Source organism: Chiloscyllium plagiosum, chromosome 18 (genome assembly GCF_004010195.1).
Source record: "Chiloscyllium plagiosum isolate BGI_BamShark_2017 chromosome 18, ASM401019v2, whole genome shotgun sequence".
Classification (NCBI taxonomy): Eukaryota; Metazoa; Chordata; class Chondrichthyes; order Orectolobiformes; family Hemiscylliidae; genus Chiloscyllium; species Chiloscyllium plagiosum.
This window is the reverse complement of record NC_057727.1, coordinates 48,486,343-48,511,256: the sequence shown is the minus strand read 5'-3', so window position 1 is coordinate 48,511,256 and position 24,914 is coordinate 48,486,343. Positions and strand designations below refer to the sequence as shown.

The following is a 24,914-nucleotide window of genomic DNA, read 5'->3' as shown; positions in this document are numbered from 1 at the left end:
GTAGCACAGATACAGTCATTGATGTAGCGGAGGAATAGGTAAGGAGCTGGTGCCGGTGTTACTGTGGAAGATGGACTGTTCCACGTACCAGACAAACAGGCAGGCATAGCTGGGTCCGATGTGGGTGCCCATGGCTACCCCTTCAGTTTGGAGGAAGTGGGAAGATTGGAAGGAGAAGCTGTTACAGGTGAGGATCATTTCAGCCAGGTGGATGAGGGTGTCAGTGGAAGGGTACCGGTTGGGACGGCATGAAAGGAAGAAATGAAGGGCTTGGAGATCTTCGTCATGGTGGATTGATGTGTACAGAGACAGGATGTCCATAGTGAAGGTAAGGCGTTGGGGGCCAGAAAAATAAAAATCTTGGAGGAGGTGAAGGGCGTGGGTGGTGTCATGAACATAGGTGATTGATCTCCTAGCCTGATATCCTAAAGCACTTCACCTCATCAGAAGTCACACACCAGGTTATAGTCTAACAGGTTCACTTGAAATCACAAGCTTCCAAAGCACTGCTCCTTCGTCAGGTGCAGTGTAGCTCAGTTTGTTTGCTATCCCTTTATCACAAGCACCCAAACTTACTTCTTGTATGCCTCTTCCTACATCATGGTTACTGTTTGAGTGCATGTCGATAACTCCCACAAGTGCCCTTTTCCCTCTACTACTCCTCATCTGAATCCAAATTTCATCCTGATCTCCTCAACCAAGGTCACATCGAATTATTGTACCAATCCTAACTTTAACAAGGAGTGATATCTCTTCACTTTTCCGTGCTTCCTATTTTTGTTGAACGTCATTTACCCTTAACATTGAGAGCCCAATTCTTGTCATCCTGCAGGATGTCTCCATAAGATATATATTCTATCCTATTTATTCACTTCAACATTCGTTAGATTGATTCATTTTGTTATTTTTACAACATCAAGCTGAGACTGCTGATGTATTTTAAGTGTTTTTGACTCTCCTTTCTTGACAATCTCTGAACATTATTTTCAACATTAGTGTTTTGCTCTCCTGACTTGACTCTATGACTTGATTTGCTACATTTATGCAAGCCTAACCCCCATTCTCCGTGTTCAGTTGAAAGCCCTTTCTACTTGCCGAGGTAAACAGCTGATGAGGACAGCAGTGTTGTTCAGTAGCAAACAAAAACAGAAATTTCTGGAGAAACTCAGCAGTGTCTGTGGAGAGAAAACAGTTAATGGTTTGGGTCCTGCACCCCTTCTTCAGAGCAGATGTCATTGTCCCAAAGGTACAGATCCCACTTTGTCCAGCACTGGTGTTGATGTTCCATGCCATGGAACCCTACACTAATCTTTGAGCCATGGATTCATTTCCCAAATTTTATTCATTCTGTGCCAATTTGCTTGTATCTTAGGGAGTAATTCAGAGATTACCTTTGAAGTTCTGCTTTTTAGTCTAGCGTCTAACTTCTCATACTCACTCAGCAGGACTTCATTCCTCATTCTACTTACGTCCTTGGTACCTTCATTGACCTCAACAACTGCATCAATTGCCTCCCCACTGCAAGGTCTTCTCACATCCAGTGCAGATATCACAAACCCTAGCTGTCTGGCCTCTTTGCTGCAGAGAACAGCATCAGTCCCTCTTACAATACTCTTCCCTACTACCATTCTCTTGAATGTCTTTCGGTATCAAAGTGTAATGATCATTAGATTAGATTAGATTAGATTAGATTAGATTAGATTAGATTAGATTAGATTAGATTAGATTAGATTAGATTAGATTAGATTAGATTAGATTAGATTAGATTAGATTAGATTAGATTAGATTAGATTAGATTAGATTAGATTAGATTAGATTAGATTAGATTAGATTAGATTAGATTAGATTAGATTAGATTAGATTAGATTAGATTAGATTAGATTAGATTAGATTAGATTAGATTAGATTAGATTAGATTAGATTAGATTAGATTAGATTAGATTAGATTAGATTAGATTAGATTAGATTAGATTAGATTAGATTAGATTAGATTAGATTAGATTAGATTAGATTAGATTAGATTAGATTAGATTAGATTAGATTAGATTAGATTAGATTCCCTACAGTGTGGAAACGGGCCCTTCGGACCAACAACTCCACACTGACCCTCCGAAGGGTAACCCACCCAGAACCATTTCCCTCTGACTAATGCACCTAACACTATGGGCAATTTAACATTGCCAAATCACCTGAACTGCACATCTTTGGACTTATCCATCCCACAGATCCTGCTCTCAAGCTGAGATAAATCTCAAATCTGTGGAAAAACTTTGAAAGCCTTGTGTCAGTGATGCAGTAGACTATAAGATGCCATTGAAATGAGCAGTGGAGTGCCACACCTTGGATCACATTGGCTTTTAGTAGCATGTTTGTTCCTTCCCTGATGGTACATTCATGCATAAAACACACTCAGTACCATTTGCCTCGTCATTACTTTGACAAAAAATTGCAGTCCTTCCAGTTTCTGACAGCAAGTTCCCTTGACTTGCTTTATTTCCTTTTAGTTTCAACATGTCAAGATATATCTTGTCCCTCAGAGGCCCAGATAAATCAGCTTCATGTAAGCGATGCTACACTTGAATAGGCTGATGAGAAATGTGAAAACTTGACCACTAGTCTTTAATCTCTGATTGAAGAATACTTTAGATATATTTAACAATTCAACAGAGTGCGGAAATCAGCTGTCATCTTATAACATGGTGCATGGGTTCTTTAGAATGCAAAAGTATAGCATATTATGCTCGCTCAAGTGATATCAAATGGTCAAAATGGCAGTAGAGTAGGACGCTCCTCTGCTCCTTCTGTTTATTTCACATTTTCTTCATTTTCTTTCCCTTTTTTGTTCCTTTTTTTTCTCCCTTTTAAATGCTTTCCTCTTTTGGTGTTCATCTCCCCCATGGTCTTGGCCTGGTCCCACAGCGGGTCTTGGCCTGGTCTCACAATGGGTCGTGGTCTGGTCCCTCAGTGGGTTCCCGCCTGGTCTCTCACCAGGTCTCGGCTTGGTCTGTCAGTGTGTTCCCGGCCTGGTCTCTCAGTAGGTTCCCAGCCTGGTCTCTCGCCGGTCTCGGCTTGGTCTCTCGCCAGGTCTTGGCCTGGTCTCTCGGTGGGTCTCAGCCTGTTCTCTCAGTGGGTCTCAGCCTGGTCTCTCAGTGGGTCTCGGCCTGGTCTCACAGCAGGTTCCCAGCCTGGACTCACAACGGGTCTCAGCCTGGTTTCTCGGCAAGTCTCGGCCTGGTCTCTCAGCGAGTCTTTGTGGGTCCCAGCCTGGTTTCTTGGCGGGTCTCAGCCTGGTGTCTCAGCGGGTTCATAGCCTGGTCTCACATTGGGTCTCGGCGTGTCACAACCTGGTCTCTCGGTGGGTTCTCAGCATGGTCTCTTGGCAGGTCTTGCGGGTCCCAGCTTGGTCTCTCGGCGGTTCGTGGTAGGTCCCGGCCTGGTCTCACAGCAGCTCATGGTGCTGTCTTGACTCGGTATGCAAGTGAATTCTGCCCAGGCATATTCCAGAGGCACCAGGGGAGATCAAAGCAGTGGCACTTTCAGCAGCAGTGACAGTATCTGCAACGGTGATGTCGAGACCAGACAGCTGAGATCTCCCAGAGAGCGAGATAAGCACAGGACTTATTAAAGACTTATTCCTCTATTTTCCAGTTTAAGCTACAAAAGACTTTGGTGTTAACTATTACCTTATTTCTTTATTTTTCTTTTATTCAATGAAGTAATGAGAGTTAACTTCTTAACTCTCATTTCGCTTGCTACCCTGTATCTAAGTTTTTTTGTGACAACATTATACACTTTTCACTGTAGTCCTGTATTTCTGTACTTGAGCACGCATGACAACAAAATCTAAATTTAATATACCTTTAGATTAGATTAGATTACTTACAGTGTGGAAACAGGCCCTTCGGCCCAACAAGTCCACACCGCCCCGCAGAAGCACAACCCACCCATACCCCTAACCTAACACTACGGGCAATTTAGCATGGCCAATTCACCTGAACTGCACATCTTTGAACTGTGGGAGGAAACCGGAGCACCCGGAGGAAACCCACGCAGACACGGGGAGAATGTGCAAACTCCACACAGTCACCTGAGGCGGGAATTGAACCCGGGTCTCTGGCGCTGTGAGGCAGCAGTGCTAACCACTGTGCCACCTTATTTACTCCCTATTTTCTCTCCAGACCCTCCATAACCCCAGAACACGGACTCCCAAACCATAGACACCCTCCTCCAATTCTTGCCTACCGATCACTGACACACACTCTGACTCCCAACCTCACCTAAGCCTCACTCACACTTACCTGCCACCCCGCCCCATCACTCTCACTTGCACCAGTGTCCCTTCAGTCATCTAGTGCTCATCTGCCTGATCCATCTGCCATTCCCACTTTCTGTCAGACATCCATACCTACCTGGCACCCACCCACTTAATGACTTGGTGCCAGTACCCTTCAGTCATCTGACACCCTACCTTTTACACCCATTAGCCACCCCAACACCCTCACTTATACGCAACACTTCTCTCACTAGTTGTCAATGTATCTTAAGGACACTTGAACCATAGAATGCAGGACTTTATTGCTGAGAAAAGGGATTCATTCTCAGTGCTAATCCTCTTGTTGCTGACTGTGAAGATTCTTGAATTAGTCTAAACTGCTGAGAAAGCTCCTGATTGGCCTGAAAGACTACCAAAGATAAGAATGATATGGAGGAGCCGGTGTTGAACTGGGGTGGACAAAGTTAAAAATCACACAACAGCAAGTTAAACTCCAACATGTTTATTTGGAAGCACTAGCTTTCAGAGTGCTGCTCCTTCATCAGGTCGCTGTGAAGGTACGTAAGTAATTTGTAGTGTGATCTGGTGGGAAATCGGAAGTCTAAACTAAATGAGATGATTACGACCAGTGTGATTAGGCTCATGGAAATTCTTTCCTCAACATATTCTCTTACCTCCCCCCACCTGACTTGTCACAAACTTGCAGAGTGTAAATACAGCACTTTTTTGCCATTACCCAACAGTGTTTGTAACTGGTTTAGCATATTCTTCTGAGATATTCCCTTTTAATGTTACCAGTAAATGCAAAGCTTGAAGAATAAGTTGTCTCTCTTGCCTTCAGTTTGTATGAAACCATTATCCATACGAATTGTTGACTTCTTGGCTACATGACCAAATTTTTGGCATTTAAACCAGCCAGGATGTTGGAGAAACTTGGTAAGTTTTAAATGACAACAACAATATGATCAGTGGCTATTTTTAAATCCCGCCAACGAGATTGCAATTTCAGGAAGTGCATATTTCAAAATCTGGTTTTACTCCAACTTCAATTTAATGATTATGAATTATCACAATTTTATTAAATTAAGAGAATCCAGCAAAAAGCACGTAAATTATTGTAAGCGTGGGAACATAAAATTCAGAAATAGATTTAAAATGCAGTGGGAACTAGATTTTGGCAGGCCCAAGGTTTCTAATGTTATTAATGGCCTTTATCTTAATGAGTTTTATTAATAACAATTAAACTCAATAATATGGGATTACATTTTTCAACCTATTCTGCAAAATTTTACAAGAATGTTGCCAGGGTTGGTGAGCTATCAGGAGAGGCTGAATAGGCTGGGGCTATTTCCCTGCAGCGTCGGAGGCTGAGGGCTGACCTTATAGAGGTTTATAAAATGATGAGGGGCATGGATAGGATAAATAGACAAGGTCTTTTCCCTGAGGTGGGGAAGTCCAGGACTAGAGGGCATAGGTTTCGGGTGAGAGGGGCAAGATATAAAAGGGACCTAAGGGGCAACATTTTCACACAGAGGGTGGTGCGTGTATGAAGTGAGCTGCCAGAGGAAGTGGTAGAGGCTGGTACAACTGCAATATTTAAAAGGCATCTGGATGGGTATATGGATAGGAAGGGTTTCAATGGATATGGGCCAAGTACTGGCTAATGGGACTAGATTAGGTTAGGATATCTGGTCAGCATGGACGAGTGAGACCAAAGGGTCTGTTTCGTGCTGTACATCTCTATGACTCTAAAACTGTTTTTCACAGGTTGATTTAGAAAACTTACCTACCAGAACTGACCATCCAAGTTCAATATATAGCTAAAGTTCTTGCAGAAGAGCTGATGGGTTTCTCCTCTCTGTAATCTAGAACCCACTGCAGCACCATTCAATGTCTCAGCCAGAAGCCTGTCAGCTTCAGAAGTGCAAGTTTTCTGGGAAGCTGTGCCCTGGGAGACAAGCAAAGGAAAAGTGCGAGGTTATGAGGTAAGAAAAAAAATAACTCCATAATTCATTCTGAAAGAATGAGAAGAGTCCATGCAATTATAGCTGAGGTTCATGTAAATCAACAATCTCTTTTGAGATTAATTTAGCTTTGAAGATGAATTTATTATGAATGAAGTCACTGATCTGAACAGCCAGTGGGAAAATAAGCCAATTCATTTTGATGCAAAAAGTTTTTCAACCTAATGACTGTGAAAGAATAATGAAATATTACAGCATTAATTTTGGTATTAAGTTATTGGTGGCAGGAGAGTTTAAGTCAAGGTAAGTAAAGATATAACTTCAGATTTACTGTTACTCATTGGATTGTTTGTTTATAACATCATGGAGTACAGTTCTGTACACTTGAATAGAAAGGGTATTACAGTTAAACACTACAGTTATACATTTTGAACTTCCACACCAACAGTTTTCACTTTAATATCAGAAATTTCTAAATCAAAAGAAATAGTATTGTTGGTGCCAATTCCGGTTAAAATAACTTTGACCTGGACAAAGTATTTTATGCAAATTAAAAGAATTGTTACTTTGACCTCAATCTGTTCGGAAAAAAACCATGTGGACCTCATTGCAATCAAGCAGTTATTACAAAATCACTTTCTTAAGCTAGCTAGTTCTGTTACATAAGCTCGGCTTTTCCATTTTGCAGTTTAAGTATGCAGTTAAAGTCTTGGATGACGGCACATCCCTCTGGCGATTTTCTGGAGTGGTGATCTGCTCATTTTGTGCAAGTCAGCTCTGAGGTGACTTGAACAGTGAATCATGTGCAAATGATGGGCAGAAGTTCTCACCACTTCCAGTTTTGAAGGTACTGGCAAGGTATTTAAAAGTCATGCAAGCCCCACTTCATTCAATGCAAGCTAGAGTCTCCACAACTGACACCACCATCCCTGGAGATATCTGCCAAGCATCAAAGACCGCTCTCCAGTTTGGATGATGCTTCTCTAGACAGTCTACTTCAGGGCATATGGGAAAGAAAGAATGTTCCCCTTCTCATCTGATGGGAGAAAACAGCCTTTCTCCCATCAGAGGTAATGGTTCACGTTGTATCTGACATCAATGCATAACGAGCAAGTGCAGGAAGCAGAAGAACGATCACCTGATCTCCCCAAGCATAAGTGTGTCCACCTTCTCACTGCAATTTCACATATATAACACCACTACACAGTCAGATTATGTCCCTGTACAGTCATGCTTTATGAGCATGTCCACCTCACAAGACAAGGATGATGTGCCCTGAAGCACTCACACCCACTTTATATTTCCAGACTTTCCAGTACTTCCCAGGCACTATGCTCCCGACTCACTCACTGGGGGATGATAACCATCTGGCAGGACTGTGCACGTTCACAGATGGCTCCTGTACACATTTCCATCACAATCAAGTTTTCTCTTTCTCTCATTACAGAACAAGCTGTAATTGGTGCAGATTGGTGAAGGCCTTTTGGATCTCCGGATCCTTGTCACTATTCTAGGATGCTGCTGTCCAGCTGGTCAGTGAGGGCCAGGGCTTTGGGGAACTTTGGAATGGTAGAAGCCAATGAACAGCATTGTTATCTGCTTTTCTCAGAAATGCAGCCAGTATCTCTCATTCCTCCACAAATGGGTTTGTGGATCTTCAATTAACTCTCCTCTTTCACAGCTATAAGGGGAGGCAATAGCCTAGTGGTATTATCACTGAATTGTTAATCCAGAGGCCCAGGTAATGTTCTGAGGGTTCAAATCCTGCCGTGGCAGATGGTGGAATTTGAATTCAATTAAGAATCTATATGTTGACCATGAAACTGTTGTCAATTTTCGGAAGAAAAAAAACATTAAGTTCACAAATGGCCTTTAGGGAAGGAAACTGCCAACCTTACCTGGTCTGGCCTACATGTGACTCCAGACCCACAGCAATGTGGTTGACTCTTAGTTACCCTCTGGGCAATTTAGAATGGGCAATAAATGCTGGCCTAGCCAGCGACACCTTTCTGCACATCTTAGACAGAGTGGACTCAAGCACACAATTAGATGACCATATCACTAATGCAAGTGCTCAGTTGGTAGAGGAAGAAATGCCTGGGGTCTAAGATACTCATATGACTGCAATAGACCAGTCACCTATGGAGCCCAATGCAGAGGATGTGCCTTTATACTCATCCATTGAAATTGCTCAACCTGCAGAGACAGGCAGGAGAACATCAAGAGGATGCCGAGGGTCCTCATGAGACTGAAGCGAAGGATAGACAAGTCTGTTCATCTTCTGTCCATTGTGAATGCTCCAGCACACAGTTTCCTGGCTGCTTCCATGGAAAAGGGTGACAGCTACCTCAGAAACTGAGGTTCTACAGTATGACTGTGTACCCAGACCCACACGCCATCACAATACTCATTAATGAGAGGAGATCAAGACACCTCGAATTCCCTCTGGGTGCCCCTTGCTCCTCAAGGCTGGTGCCACAGGAAGCAGGAGAGATGGATGCTTCAGGAGTTTTATCAAAGGACATTCTAGAAGTCATAGAGTCACAGAGATGTACAGCACGGAAACAGACCCTTCGGTCCAACTTGTCCATGCCGACCAGATATCCCAAATAAATCTAATCCCATTTGCCAGCACTTGGCCCATATTCCTCTAAATCCTTCCTATTCATATACCAATCCAGATGCCTTTTAAAGGTTGCAATTGTACCAGCCTCCACCACTTCCTCTGGCAACTCGTTTCATACATATACATGAAAAAGTTGCCCTTCAGGTCCATTTTAAATCTTTCCCTCTCACCTTAAACCTATACCCACCCCAGGAAAAGACCTTGTTTATTTACTCTATCCATGCCCCTCATAATTTTATAATCCTCTATAAGGTCTCCCTTCAACTTCCAGCACTCCAGGGAAAATAGCCCCAGCCTATTCAAACTCTCCCTATAGCACAAACACTCCAACCCTGGCAACATCATTGTAAATCATTTCTGAACCATTTCAAGTATCACAACATCTTTCCTAGAGCAGGAAGACCAGAATTGTTTGCAGTATTCTAGCAGTGGCCTAACCAATGTCCTGTAGAGCTACAATATAACCTTTGAACTCCTGTACTCAATGCCCTGACCAATAAAGGCAAGCATACCAAATGCCTTCTTCACTATCCAGTCTACCTGTTACTCCACTTTCAAGGAGCTATGAACCTGCACTCCAAGGTCTCTTTGTTCAGCAACACTCCCATTACACTTGCCATTAACTGTATAAGTCATGCCCAGATTAGCTTTTCCAATATGCAGTATCTCTCATTTATTTAAATTAAACTCCATCTCGGCCACTCCTTGGCCATCTAATCAAGGTCCCATTGTTCTTTGAGGTGTCCTGCTTATCCCATCTTCCCTCTGCTTACAGTAGGTCCTCCCTGCCATTTACCCCCAAGCCTTACCACCCTTTCTCTGTGTAACATTGGCATACAGCCAGGAAGCCAGACGTGCCATCATTGTGATAGCTGGTTAGTGCCAACAGGGGAGTTTCCGTATTGCATTTGCCTCCATTACTCACTGCATACAGGAGAGATCATTAAATGACAATCAGGTCAGAATGTACTTTGGATCCATGATTTTTTATGAGATCCCATTGGAACATGATAAAATTATATGTGAGAAAATACATTTTTAATCAACCTGTACAGTCATTGCATTAAAGACCTCTGGAACAAGTCAGCATTTGATCTTGCTGAGAAATTAGGACATGGCCAATGTTCTATATTGTAAGTTAGGAAGTTCAAATTAATTTTGGCAGGTTATGGCAAAATTGAGATGTAAATGTATGCAAGTAGGTTTCATCCATTCTCTGAAACCATAATCAGTCCACCAGTTGAAGTTAGGAGACCTTAATCGTTGAATGTTTATCTCAACGGTGAGAATCTGATTTTTGATGTCCTGCCCAATTAAGATCATTCATCTGCCACATGTACTGAGTAGGAACTGAGCTTGAAAGTCTAAAATCTGGGTAAGTCAATAAGCACCAACTATGAATCATTTCTAAATCCCACGAGCCAATCATTTTATAAGACTGTACAGTAAATACATTTCCACTGCACCATACCAGACTCCTGTATTGACATTTTTGGGCGCAAACGTAGATTTCTCAGACACTCAGTTTGGTCAGTCCGGTATCCAATTGTATACATGACCTGACAGAGATTCACATTTTAATGAATTATAAACTAATTATGCACCTACCTTTACCAATGTATCTCCCATATAAATTATAGTACCTCATCCATTGTCTATTTTAATATTAAGAAAATGTAGGATTATGATGGTGTGCGTTAATCTACCACAACAATTGCTTGTGGGTCATTTTATATTTCTTCAGTTAAAGTCGAAAAGTGTGGCGTTGGAAAAGCACATGATGAAAGGCTTACGCCCGAAACATCGACTCTCCTGTTCCTCGGAAGCTCCTGACTTGCTGTGCTTTTCCAGCATCACACTTTTCAACTCTGACTCTCCAGCAACGGCAGTCCTCATTTTCTCCTAGTTTCTCCAGTTACGACACTTTATAAAGGCTCACCTCAATTCAAATTGGCCTAGTATCTAAACTTTTCAAATTAATTTTAAAATTGCCAGTTTGGACAAAGTTTGCTTTCTTTTAATCTAATTTCAGTTCTGTTCTCCATTGTCTAAAGATTCTCCATTGTCTAACCATTCCCTGCTCATTGGGCTTCTTTAACAGAATTAAAAATGTGTTGCTGGAAAAGCGCAGCAGGTTAGGCTTATGCCCAAAACGTCGATTCTCCTGTACCCTGGATGCTGCCTGACCTGCTGCGCTTTTCCAGCAACACATTTTCAGCTCTGATCTCCAGCATCTGCAGACCTCATTTTCTCCTTCTTTAACAGAATGTTGTCCATGTAACAACTTCCAAGATGGAACTTGTTGAGAGATATTATTGGACAAAAAGTTCAAGTTTGGGTTCACATGTTCTCTCAGTTCCATGAAATGGAGAGATTCAAGCTAAATTTAGTGTAAACTCATTAATTTTGAAAAAATATCTATTTCTAACAATAGAATCATAGAATCCCTACAGTGTGGAAATAGGCCCTTCAGCCCAGCAAATCCACACCTACCCCTCCAAAGAGTAACCCACCAAGACCCATTCCCCTCCCCTATTATCCTAAATTTATCCCTGACTAATGCACCTGAGCTGCACATCCCTGAACACTACAGGCAGTTTAGCGTGGCCAATTCACCTAACCTGCACATCTTTGGACTGTGGGAAGAAACTGGAGCATCTGGAGGAAACCCACGCAGACACTGAGAGAATGTGCAAACTTCACACAAACAGGCTTCCATTTTCAAAAGTTTGTTATTTCTCCATAGCAGATGGACTGCACTCATGGGTACAAAGAAATTTGCTGAAAATGGCAGGAAATGTTGAGACATACAGATTGAGTCACTGGCCTTTAAGTACCAGTTTCACCCGACACATTTATTCGTCTCAGTTAGTCATTATATTTCAGCTTATAGTTTCTGTTGGAATATTTACATGGAAACAATGACTGATAGGAGTCCAATCAGTTAGAGCTACCATATGAAACTAACCATCTTAGCAATTTCTGACTATTGAAGAAGAGTTAAATCCCAACAAACACATTAGCAAGAACACCCAGAGCTCACCACTTCAGCTGTCACTGAGGCAGGGAATTTCCAATGGCCACATAGTTCTTTCTGAAGTCGATGAATGTTGTACTGGGGATCCTATAGCAAACTCCAAAGGAATTGCCTGCTAAGTTGAAAGTTCTGCTAGAGTATTGCTGAATGCATGGAACACTTCTGAAGGTCTCCAAATAAACTGGAGAATTTGGAGGGCTCTATTGCAGTTGGAGTAATAGTTACTCAGGAATAAGAACATAAGAATGTAAGAACACAAGAACTAGGGGCAGGAGTAGGCCCTCTGGCCCATCGAGCCTGCTCCACTGTTCAGTAAGATCATGACTGATCTTTCATGGACTCAGCTCCACTTACCCGCCTGCTCACCTTCTCCCTTAATTCCTTTACTATTCAAAAATCTTTGCCTTAAAAATATTCAACATAGTAGCCTCAACTGCTTCACTGGGCAGGGAATTCCACAGATTCACAACTTTTTGGGTTGAGTTCCTCCTCAACTAAGTCCCAAATCTGCTCCCCCTTATTTTAAGGCTATGCCCCCTAGTTCTAGTTTCACCCACTAGTGGAAACAACCTCCCTGCTTCTATCCTATCTATTCCCTTCATAAAAGTTAGTCTACTAAATACTAGCCTAACTTCTAAATATATACTGATCCACAATTTCCATCAGCTCTCACCTCCATCTTCCCTGGATCTCTTACATTTTCTCAAGCTCTGACCTGAGACAGCGTCCTGTCAAAGCAACTGTAAAAGTGCCAGTCTTTAATGCTGGTCCTTTAAATTTCAGAATATGGCAACTGACTTATATGATAAAGGAGATGTGTTTAGATTCCCCAATTCTTCTTCACGACAAGGGACCTGTCAGAGTGGAAGTGTGGCGCTGAAGGATCCTAAATCTCCGGTCAGAAATGCAGAGCTTTTTAGTGTCTTAAAAAAAGCAGTGAGGTGTCAATCTGAGTGAGATAGCCATTCCCCAGAAAACCAGGCCCCTGAAGTTTACAGATCACAGCATTTCATAGGTCACAGGTCATCTTTTCTAATTTGTTTCACAATTGTTGTTTTATTAGATGAGTTGTGAATAATGGCAGAAGGCCATGTCAGTTGAACGTGTTGATTGTGGTAATGGCTTCAGCTTTTGCAGCCCCACCATCAGTTACTGATGCAGTCTATTCAGTTGTCTTTTGAACTTTTTGCTTTATGACAGGGCGTTAAGCTGCTTCCGATTAATTCCTGTTGACTCCATGATCCTTTTGTATTTTGTTATCAAGATATGGTACTGGGCAGACGATGAGAATGAAGAGACAGCAGATAAGCTGAGATCAAATGGAAACGTTACTTCAGCGAGGGTCACGGGATTGAAGGGCAGTACACTTTATTACCTGATGGTTAAAGCATACAGCAGTGCTGGAACAGGACCCGCCAGCCCTCTAGTTAATGTCACAACCCGAAAACCACGTACGTATTACTTCAAAACTGATATGTTTGTGAATGGATTTTCAAGTTGCGCCTCCCACACCCACTAAGATGAAAGGCAAAACCGTAAAAACCTGCAAATTCGTCACCTGAAGTGGTTGATATAAATTACGTTTTGGTGGCTGAATTTATGAAAATCATCCTGACCAAGATGCTTCAGTGAACAGCAACCTCACACGTCAAGCAGCCCTGTTTGTACTTCAGTTTTACAGCATTTATTTTTGTAAAGAGGAAAATTATAAACCTGAGTTTAGGAACTAAAGGATGCAATCATGAATTTGCAATCATAATGCTCTTTTCAGCCCAAAGAGTTTCATTAATTTTATTTTGAAGTGTGGTTACTGCTGTGTGTGAGCAACGTTTCACAAGAATTGGATGGTTGAAAAACCAATTGATCCATGTTGGTGAGGTTGAAAAAGGTTGATCGTCAGACAGGGCTACTTAATTAATTTCAAATCGCAGATAGGGTATTGTGCATTGACCTAAGTTTTGTGTCACTGTGCTTTTGAATACAAGAATCTATTTAATGCAAAGCTCGCTGCACATGTGCTTCACTTTCACTGATATGTTGACACATTGTTTCGCTATCTCACAGCACCAAGTCAAGCACCTGGTAAAATCTGGTGGGAATCAGCCAGCTCTGGAGTTGTTTTAAACTGGGATCATGTCAAAGCAATGGAAAATGAATCAGAAGTGACAGGATATAAAGTAAGTAAAGAAAATAATTGATAAGACTACCCCAACTGACAGTTTAAAAGACAGAGTTTGTTTCAGAAAGAGCACACCTTTCCAAAGATACCTCAGATGATGCTGAAACATTGCCAAACCAGCACAACCTAAGTTGTTCCCAAGATGGCAGTGCTGGCCAAGTAGATAGTGTTTGGGCTTCTGAGCTCCAGGTTGGCCACATTCTTCTTCCTCTTTCTTTTTTGTCTTCTTTTTTCTTCTTCATTTTATTGTCGGCAGTGGAGTAGGTGTCATCGCGGAGGAGGCTGGTGTGGAACTCGTGGTAGAGGCAGTGAAGTGGCGGCTGCAGCAGTGGCTCATGGTTGTGATAGGCCTGAAGCGGGTACTTTTAGCGATGGTGGTGAGGTGGCAATTGCAGCTTTGGCTGCGTGATGGGCCCAGATTGGGACTCCCAGCAGTATTGGTGAAGTGAGGGCAGTGGAGCTAGGGACTCCTGTGGCATATGCTGGATCTGGAACAGGGACTTAGTGCGGCCCAGAGTCGTTAACAGCTTACAGAAACCCAGAGACCTTAGAAAACCCAGAGCCATGTTTGACAGGAAGGACTGTAGATATTATTTCTTTTTTTTTTGCCTTGATACTTTTCTATCACTTGAATAGAAGATGAAGCTCTATTCAAGTCTTTTTATTCATTTTGTGATCCAAAATGGCGCCAGATTATGGCAACAAAACAGTTGACACTGTATTTTCCCAAATACATATGACAATAAAATCATTCATTCAATCATTGAGTGCAAAAGTCATCAGTTTTATAAATTCCTAATGGAAAGTTAATGTTGTAGATTACTAACATAATTGCTCTTTATTCATTTTACTGTTTTGTCCACTTGTTACATTTTGAACAATTTTGGGATCAGCACCCTACACAACTTGTTACATATAACTTGACTGCATCTAGTTTCATAGAGTCATTGAGTGATCCAGCATGGATAAAGACCCTTCGGTCCAACCAGTCCATGCTGAACATAATCTCAAACTAAACTAGTCCCATCTGCCTGCGCTTTACCCTTATCCCTGCAAACATTTCTTATTCATGTACTTATCTATATGTCTTTTTAATGTCGTACCTGTGCCTGGATTCACCACTTTTTCTGAAGTTTCATTCCACATACACACCACTCACTTAAAATACAGTCCCTCATGGTTTTTTAAAAAATCTTTCCCCTCTCATCTTAAAAATATGCCCCTTAATCTTAAAAACTCAACTCAGGAAATAAGTCCTGCCATTCATCTTATCATATTTTTATAAAGCTGTATAAGGTCATCTCTTGACCTCCTAGACTCGAGTGAACAATGTCCCAGTCAATCCAGCCTCTCCCCATAACTCAAATCCTCCATTTGCAGCAACATCCTGGTAAATCTCTTCAGAACACTCTCTAGCTTAATAATGTCTTTACCATAACACAGTGACTGGAACTGGACACAGTTTAAAAAAAAACTTGGAGAGAAATAAGGCAGTGCTATCCATCTGAGCTGGTTAATTATCATCAATTTAACTTTTCCCACCTGCGTTGTACCCCACAGAGAGTCCAGTGTACTTAGGAAAAGTATTGTGGAGATTGAAATTCCATTCTTGCTTATTACAGCAAATGATTTTTCTTGTATGTAGTGTGCTTGTCTGATTGGCTTCAGCCCTTAGTGACCTAGCCCACTTTTGTCTTACTGTAGGACTTCGCTCATTTTTGTGACAAAGCTCAGCTGTAGTTCAGGGTATTAACATTGATATAAACACAATCACATTACTGGAACAGAAGAATGTCAAGTTTTTCAGTTCAGCTTGTAATTAGCTCTGGGATTTTTAACTCGGGGCTCACAGGAGGTCTTTTAAGGGGTTTCCTGCGGCTCAAATCTGTACTGCATAGGAAACCTGAGGTTGCAGGAACCAGGGTAGAGAGCTTCAAATTCCACTGCTCAACATAAGTGTGGTATCACTTTCGTCCACAGTCTCACACAGTACATGAGATGCTGGAAATTGTTGTATAACCCACAGAGGTTCATAGTGACCAGTGTGTCATGTTGACTAAAAGATAGCATTTTGCACTGATCACATTCAGCTCATTATTAATGGCCAAGAAGTAAAGCAAGATCTGGTACCAACATCAATACCATCAATCTGACATGATTCGGAGATGCCGGTGTTGGACTGGGGTGTACAAAGTTAAAAATCACACAACACCAGGTTATAGACCAACAGGTTTAATTAGAAGCACACTAAATTTCCAATGAAGGATGATGAAGGAGCATCGCTCCGAAAGGTAGTGTGCTTCCAATTAAACCTGTTGGACTATAATCTGGTGTTGTGTGATTTTTAAATTAATCTGACAGCACGTCTACCCATTCTAGTGATTTCTTTTTTAACCAACTTTAGAGCATTGTACTAACCAATAAAAGAAAAGTGACACTCTGAGAGTTACAGTACTTCTCTAACAACTTTGTGACAATTTGCCACAAATGTTATTGATAGAAGGAACTTGCAGTTGGGAATTGTTTTTGCACTTCCTCGAAATCAGCGATAAAAATAGATAATTCTACAAATACTGATCAAGTAAGATAACATCCATCAAACCACTATTGTTCCTTTCATACCTTCCATTTTCCAAGTAAGTCAGAGTTGTAACAAATGTCTATACCTGCTAAAGTAAATAAATGGATAATTAATATCATAAATTTGATATAATAGATCTGTGCCATCAGTGTACAGCACACTATAAGTCATTTCGCTGATCTGGTGACACTTTTGGACTGAATAACAATTTGTAGGCTGCTGATACATTTACAATTTACTCCTTATACCAACGCTTTAACATTAATTTGAACACAAGTGATAATTCCATATGCAAATTAGCAAAGGTGTCTGACAACTGAGAAAAATCAGCCAACTCAGCTGTACACTGTACATGCTCACACCTTACACAAAGTAGCTGATCAAAATCTCTTTTCATCTATTCAGGAACACTCGAAATACAAAGGAAATTCAGGTAACTGTGACAAGGTTTAATAACATCACAAACCGACTGAAAATATGGTTGAATTTAAATCAGTTCTGGCGCATGAACATGATTTCAAATTAGCAACATGCACAGGACGTTTGAGTCTCTCTGTTATGGTTGTGTTCAAGTCTCTGAAATCGTAAATGGTGAACAACAAACTGGTCAAAAACAGTGCCAAAAACTTGTAAGGTTGCATTTTGTGATTTTTTTTATTTGAAGATAATTCATTTGAAGATCCATTCAAATTAGCAGATTGTTCTTACAAAATGTTACTGTCTCCTGAAAAAGCATTTTGTCAATATTTGATAGTCACTTTGATCTAAACCTCAAAGTGGAACAATATCATGTGAATAGCATCAGATAGGCATAACTCCATCTGGTGCTTTTCAGCTAAAGTGTTCTTCATTCCCCAACTCTGAATTTTGGAACTTTGCTAATAATGAATCTAAGTAAGAGAAGCCAAAAAACTAAAGGCAATGGAGAGAATGGGACACTTGTGCCATTACAATTTCATGGGAGCTTCTGTCGTTCAAATGAAGGCACAATATGTGACAAGGAAAATGAAGCAGCGTCGGTATTTAACCACACTGTCTGTACTTGGAAACACTTGTTGCTGATACTCGATGTCTAAATGTTAATGAACATAAAACTTACAAACATTTGTTTTTTAAATGTCAAGTTGTGATAGTAGGAGGTTCTTTTCTTAAGTTTAAGATGTATTAGTGGAATGTTCAGAGTAAACTTGACCCAGAAACAAATTCACAAAACACCTAAAGTGATCCAGGGTGGCACTGAGTGCAAGATTTGATCTTAAAAAAAGGTCATTCCAGAATGTAAACATCCTTCATCTCAGCAAAAACAAAATTCACCAAAATGTTTAAAACAATTGTGAACACACCGAGTATGGTCTCAACTGTGACATCTCCAAGAATTACAAACAGAAGAGCATTAATGTTAGTATTTTACGGATGAGATTTTTTTAAGGAGAGCTCTACATTATCACGACTTTTCAAAAGATTTGGACACTTGTTTCTGTTCTTGCTGTACCACTTTAGTGTTCAAATCTCAGTGGGCTTTTGGTTTTCATATGATGGGACTCAGGCTCCAAATTAATGAAGCGAGTCTTGTTTAAGACTGTCAGTGCAAACTCCTTTGAAATGTTAAAGGTCTAAGTATACCTTTGATCTGTCTTTCTGCATGGTAAAGAGAAAATCTGAATGGCAAATATGTCTTAGTTGTTCTTGGCTGTGTGTTAAATCCTTGGCTTAGCTTTATGAATAACTCTTGTGTCTGCTGTGTACTTTTACAGGTTTTATACAGAAATAACAGACAGAGCAGTACAAAGGTGATAGAAACCAACAATACATCAGTGGAGCTTCTACTCCCCGATGATGCTGATTACATCATTGAAGTGAAGACATTCAGTGACGGTGGTGACGGAATCAGTAGTGCTCAAATCAGAATCCCACGAATGTCATGTAAGTTTTTTTTTTCAGATGATGCAGAATGTTTTGGTCTCATGGAGATCAGATTTCATTCTATCCAAACATGCTTTTCATTCTATTACAAATTGATCAGCGTTGGTGTTCACTGATTACATCATTGAAGTGAAGACGTTCAGTGACGGTGGTGACGGAATCAGTAGTGCTCAAATCAGAATCCCACGAATGTCATGTAAGTTATTTTTTTTTCAGATGATGCAGAATGTTTTGGTCTCATGGAGATCAGATTTCATTCTATCCAAACATGCTTTTCATTCTATTACAAATTGATCAGCGTTGGTGTTCATTTTGGAACAATTATGTTATTTGTGAAGGTGGGTTTGGGATTGTGTTACAGAACTGTTACTTGAATTAACTCCAAAACAAATGGTAGTTCTCTGTTTGAAGTAAGTTTGGAAAGTCTAAACTCAGTTTTTAATGCGAAAGGTTAAAGTGAAGGAGAAGGTAATTGAAATGCTTAATGGGCCAATCAAGAGGATATATTTTAGAAAGGCCTGCTGTACTTTGTTTTTAATGCAGAATGTGGGCTTTGTTAGTTCAGCCAGAATTTCTTGTCCATTTCTAATTGTATTGGAATGATAATGGTTGGCTACTGTCTTGAATTGCTGCAGTCCATGTAGGTACTGTCAGTGCAGACAGGGAGGGATTCACAAGTTTTTGATCTAGTGACTTAATGCTGTTAAGTGAGCTGAGCTTCGGAGGGAATTGAGGGTACAAATTGAGATATATTCACCATAATCATTTCTTTGCTTTAGATGTATGAATAGTTCCAGAGTTCCAGAGAATTGCAACTATCACTATTTTGTTCAAAAAGATTGCATAAGTAAATTCAGCAACTTCAGGAACAGTCAGTTTAACCTCACTGGAAAGCTTTTAGAATTGATAATCCAAAAATAAAATGAGCACTTACTTGGTAAGGAGTGGATTCATCATGGAAACCCCGGGTACAAATCATGTTTAACTGGATTGAATCTTTGGCGAGATAACAGTGACGTTCCATCAGTTTAATGTAATCGAAGTGGTGTGCATTGATTTTCAACATATATTTGATAAATTGCCGCATATTGGGCTTGCCAGCAATGTTGAGGCTAATGGAACGAAAGAGGCAGTGGCAGTATGATTCCATATGAAAGGAAAGATGAAAGGAAACAGAGAGTAGTGATGAATGGTTATTTTTCATACTGGAGGGATAGTGGGAATCTCCAAATGTTACCACTTGATCAGTGCATTTTGTGATTTATATATATTAATGACCAACCTAAATATATTGGAAACTGCCCTTAATACTCAAAGGAATTGAGAACAAGGGTCAGCAGATTAGCATCTTTAGGTGACAAATGGACCACAGTACATTACAAGCCCTGCAGGATAAGTATCGTCAGCTTCTTTCCCTGAAAGGCAGTAGTGAAGGACAATTATAATGAATGAACTATCTTTTTTAAGCAGTCCCTTGGGTTTGAGATGCTTCCATTGTGAGTTGATGGGTTCTGAGATCACTGATAAATCCATTGCATGAGGTGCAAATCCTTGAAGGGTTGTGTAAATAAAGGGTTGTGTAGGGGGGGTAAGTATAGGACAGATGTTAGGGGTAGGTTCTTTACTCAGCGAGTCGTGAGTTCATGGAATGCCCTGCCAGTAGCAGTGGCGGACTCTCCCTCATTATGGGCATTTAAGCGGGCATTGGATAGGCATATGGAGGATAGTGGGCTAGTGTAGGTTAGGTGGGCTTGGATTGGCGCAACATCGAGGGCCGAAGGGCCTGTACTGCGCTGTATTCTTCTATGTTCTGTGTTCTATGTTCTAAATTTTGGAGGTTTGTGTGGACTTTGCCTTTCTGTGTCCACAATGAAGTTGGTCGATGTCTTCAGAGCCTGCTTGAATGAAAATTCTCTATGTTAGTTGGTCACAAATCAGAAATGTGCGTAAGTCAGGTTATGTTTGATCGCTTCAGGAATGTTTGGTGCATAAAGCTAAAGCTTTTCCATTGCTCGCGTGGGAATCACTTGTCCCAACCAAGTTGCGAATGGAGCAATTCACTGGTATCAGGAAAATTAATTGAATGCCTTGCCCAGCAGAGGTGGTATTGAATGGTTAGTGCCCCGATGCAAGGCATGTTAGCCTTGGAAATGATGCTTCAAAAGCGGACCAACTTTCTTGCCAACTGCATTGGATGATATTGCAAAGACTTGGGGTCCTTCTCAAATTTGTTGAACTAGGCTGTCCAAGTTTCCAAAGCATATAGGAGTATACGGATACTGCTGCCCGGTACACCATTACGTTATTCTGGGATTAAAGATTTTGGTCCTGATGTACTCTTTCTTCTGCTGATCAAAGACTGAGTCTGGTGCTTTTGGAGTGATGTTGAATTTGATCATCTATCTGCCTATTTCGGTGAAGTCTGGAACCAATCAAGGCTGTGTCATTGTGTCAATCGTCCTCACCATCTGCCTTGCTGCAATACTGCGTCTCACTCTCACAAATAATCCACAGGCATGTAGATATTTTAAAGAACAAAGCACCTTCAATCCAAAATCAAAAACACTGCAATGTCAGATTTTCAGCTCCAGAATGCAGATATGAGTTATAAAGCTTAAGAAAAGGAAAGTGTCTCTCCAAAAAAGGAGGATAATGCAGTTTATTTTTATTCATTCAATCTTGTACATTGTACTTGTCCTTGAGATGTGTTTAGTGAGCAGCTTTCTGGAACTACTGCAGACTGTTTGATATTGTACAGCCTCTATGTCAAGAAGAACTTAGTTCCAGGATTTTGGCCCAGCAACTGAAGGAACAGCAATATATTTCCAAGACAGGCTGCTGAGTGGTTTGGAATGGAACTCCCATGTATCTGCTGCCCTAATCCTTCTATATGGAAGTGGTCATGGGTTTGGAAGGTGCTGTCTCGGGAGCCTTGGTGAATTTCTGCAGTGCATCTTGGACATTGATTAATGCAACTGCTACTGAGCAATGGTAGTGTAGGAAATGAATGTTTGTAGTTGTGGTGTCAGTTGTGTCGGCTGTTTTGTCCTCAATGGTGTCAAGCATCTTGAATGTTATTGGAGTTGCATTCATCCAGGCAAGTGAGGAATACTCCATCACACTCTCAACTTGTGCTTTGTGAATGGTGGAAAATGAGTGATTTGCTACACAAATCCTGATCTGCTCTTTTAGCCATTGTACTCATATAGCTAGTCCAGTTCAGTTTCTGGTCAATGGTAAGCCTGAGGATGTTGATAATGTAGGATGCAATGACGATAATGCAATTGCATGTCAAGGGACAATGGCTAGATATTCTCTTGATGGGGATGTTTGCTGTTTGATAGATGTGTGGCATGAATGTCACCTACGCACTTAGCAGCCCAATCTGGTCATGGTCCAGGTCTTGCTGCATTAGATTTAGAGTCAGAGATGTACAGCATGGAAATCAACCCTTCGGTCCAACTCGTTTATGCGGACCAGATATCCTAAATTAATCTACTCCCATTTGCTAGCACTTGGCCCATAACCCTCTAAACCCTTCCTTTTCATATATCCATCCAAATGCCTTCTAAATACTGCAATTGTATCCGCCTCTACCACTTCCTCTGGCAGCACCTTCCATGCACGCACCACCTTCTGCATGAAAAAGTTGCCCCTTAGGTCCCTTTTAAACCTTTCTCCTCTCACCTTAAACCTATGCACTCTAGTTTTGGACTCCCCTACACTGGGGAAAAGACCTTGACTATTCACCCCATCCATGCCCCTCATGGTTTTATAAACTTCAATGAGATCACACCTCAGTCTCTAACAGTCCTGCGAAGATAACCCCAGCCTATTCAGCCTCTCCCTATAGCTCAAACCCTCCAACCCTGGCAACATCATTGTAAATAATTTCTCAACCCTTTCAACTTTCACAACATCCTTCCTGTAACAATGAGACTAGAATTGCATGCAGTATTCCAAAGTGGCTGAACCAATGTCCTGTACAGTTGCAACATGACCTTCCAACTCCTATATAGTTAATGCTCTAACCAATAAAGCCAAGCATACCAAGTGTGTCCTTTACTACCCTTTCTACCTGGGACTCCACTTTCAACTTGAATTTGGAAAGCTGCACTATTTAAGGAGTCACATATGATAGCGAGTTTTGATAAGATTTGTAGCTCAGGTTGAGGTTCAGGTAGATTTGTTGGCTGAGCTGGAAGGTTCATTTTCAGACGTTTCGTCACCATGCTAGGTAATATCTTCAGTGAGCCTCCGGACAAAGCATTGTTGGTGATTCCTGCTTTCTATTTATATGTTTGGGTATCTTTGGGTTGGTGATGTCATTTCCTATGGTGATGTCATTTCCTGTACTTTTTCTCAGGGGGTGGTAAATCGGGTCCAAGTCAATGTGTTTGTTGATAGAGTTCCAGTTGGAATGCCATGCTTCTAGGAATTCTTATGCATGTCTCTGTTTGGTTTGTCCTAAGATAGATGTATTATCCCAGTCGAAGTGGTGTCCTTCCTCATCTGTATGTAAGGATATTAGTGAGAGAGGGTCATGTCATTTTGTGGTTAGTTGATATTCATTTATCCTGGTGGGTAGTTTTCTGCCTGGTTGTCCAATATAGTGTTTGCTGCAGTCCTTGCACGGTATTTTGTAAATGGCATTAGTTTTGCTTGTTGGGATCGACTGGCCCAAGATATGCGTTGAAACTTTATTGCTGGAACAGCACAGCAGGTCAGGCAGCATCCAGGGAACAGGAGATTCGACGTTTCGGGCACAGGCCCTTCTTCAGGAATGCTCCCTGGATGCTGCCTGACCTGCTGTGCTGTTCCAGCAATAAAGTTTCAACTTTGATCTCCAGCATCTGCAGACCTCACTTTCTCCTCGAAGATTTGGCCCAAGATATGCACCAAGTTCTGAAGCACAAGTCTTCAATGTGTGAAATTTCGAGAATGTCTCACTCAAAAATAAGTGATGTGGGTTTCCTCAAGTGTGACTGAGTCTCTCAACTATATCATGGCAGACAATTGTTTGCTGGTGCTTTCTGCATTGCAGTACCTCCACCAATCACAGTCAATTTGTAACCTCTCAGCATCCTTTTCTCATGGAAAATTGGCATTCTCACACCTGTCCTGATTATTGCAAGACAAAAGACTTCAGCATGTCTCTGTTTCAGCACGGTCAAGTTCTGTATTACCAAGTAGCTATTTATTTACCCTGGTTTAATAGTTCAGGCTGGTCAAGTAACATTATGATTGTGCTGTTTACCCCATTGATCAGCTAAACTAATTGTGTGATGCCCCTCACCAGCTTCAATTCAGAGGCACAGAGTCAAACTAACATTACTTGTAAAAGGTCTGTCACATTTAATTAATTGTAGCAATTCATTCATCTTCAATTGGTTTCGGTCATTCAGCTCAGACCCAAACTAGTTATGAAACTTGTACCTGAAGTAATTTTATTGTTTAAAATAATTCAGAGTAAAATATCATCATGTAATTCAGGATGTTCCTTATAATTGATTGTTAAAATATGTAAATATTTTATTAAAATGTCCACTTTTAAAATGCAAATTTAGGATGCAGTTCCATTTCTCAAAAATAAGAATCGCCAATATTTGGATTTTGAGTGTGCGTCATTGCTTTTATACTGACACCATTGTATTGTGCTTCCGGTTGAAAGGAAATGCTGACTATATCTCAGGAGCATGAGCCATATTGAGAGGAAGTATTGACCATATCTTCCAATCTCAGGAGCATGAGCCATATTGAGAGGAAGTATTGACCATATCTTCCAATCTCAGGGGCATGAACCATATTGAGAGAGCCAACAGCATTGCTTTATTTGGAGAACCAGAAATTTGCAGTTTACTGGAAATTGCTCCATCCAAGAGCGATTTGATGGCTGACTGGGACTTCCCAGTATGTGAACGTAAGCTGTTTGCCAGCTGACACATTTTGCTTAGAGGTGGCCACAAGCTGGAGCACAACTTTTAAATCAGGAGGAGTGTCAAAGTTCTCCACATTCCCAGCTGCACTCATCCCACTCATCTGTCCCAAATCCTGGTCTTGCACACCTCAGGAGAAAGGGAGGACTGCAGATGCTGGGGATCAGAGCTTAAAAATGTGTTGCTGGAAAAGCGCAGCAGGTCAGGCAGCATCAAAGGAGAAGGAGAATCGACGTTTCAGACATAAGCCCTTCTTCAGGAATGAGGAGGGTGTGCCAGGCAGGCGAAGATAAAAGGAAGGGAGGAGGGACTTGGGGAGGGGCTTTGGGAATGCGATAGGTGGAAGGAGGTTAAGGTGAGGGTGATAGGCCGGAGAGGGGGTGGGGGCGGAGAGG

At 41.2% G+C, this 24,914-nt stretch overlaps 1 protein-coding gene across 7 annotated transcripts in view; it reads left to right on the top strand.

The window, feature by feature from the left end:
- Positions 1-24,914, top strand: part of LOC122559093 (contactin-4-like) — a 2,522,648-nt gene that overhangs the window by 2,400,937 nt on the left and 96,797 nt on the right. For all 7 annotated transcript variants that reach the window (XM_043708367.1, XM_043708366.1, XM_043708371.1 and 4 more), the window contains 5 exons: positions 6,143-6,258; positions 13,165-13,351; positions 13,965-14,077; positions 18,415-18,507; positions 18,704-18,779. In XM_043708367.1, the coding sequence (XP_043564302.1) occupies positions 6,143-6,258; positions 13,165-13,351; positions 13,965-14,077; positions 18,415-18,507; positions 18,704-18,779 (585 nt within the window). The remainder of the gene's footprint in view (positions 1-6,142; positions 6,259-13,164; positions 13,352-13,964; positions 14,078-18,414; positions 18,508-18,703; positions 18,780-24,914) is intronic.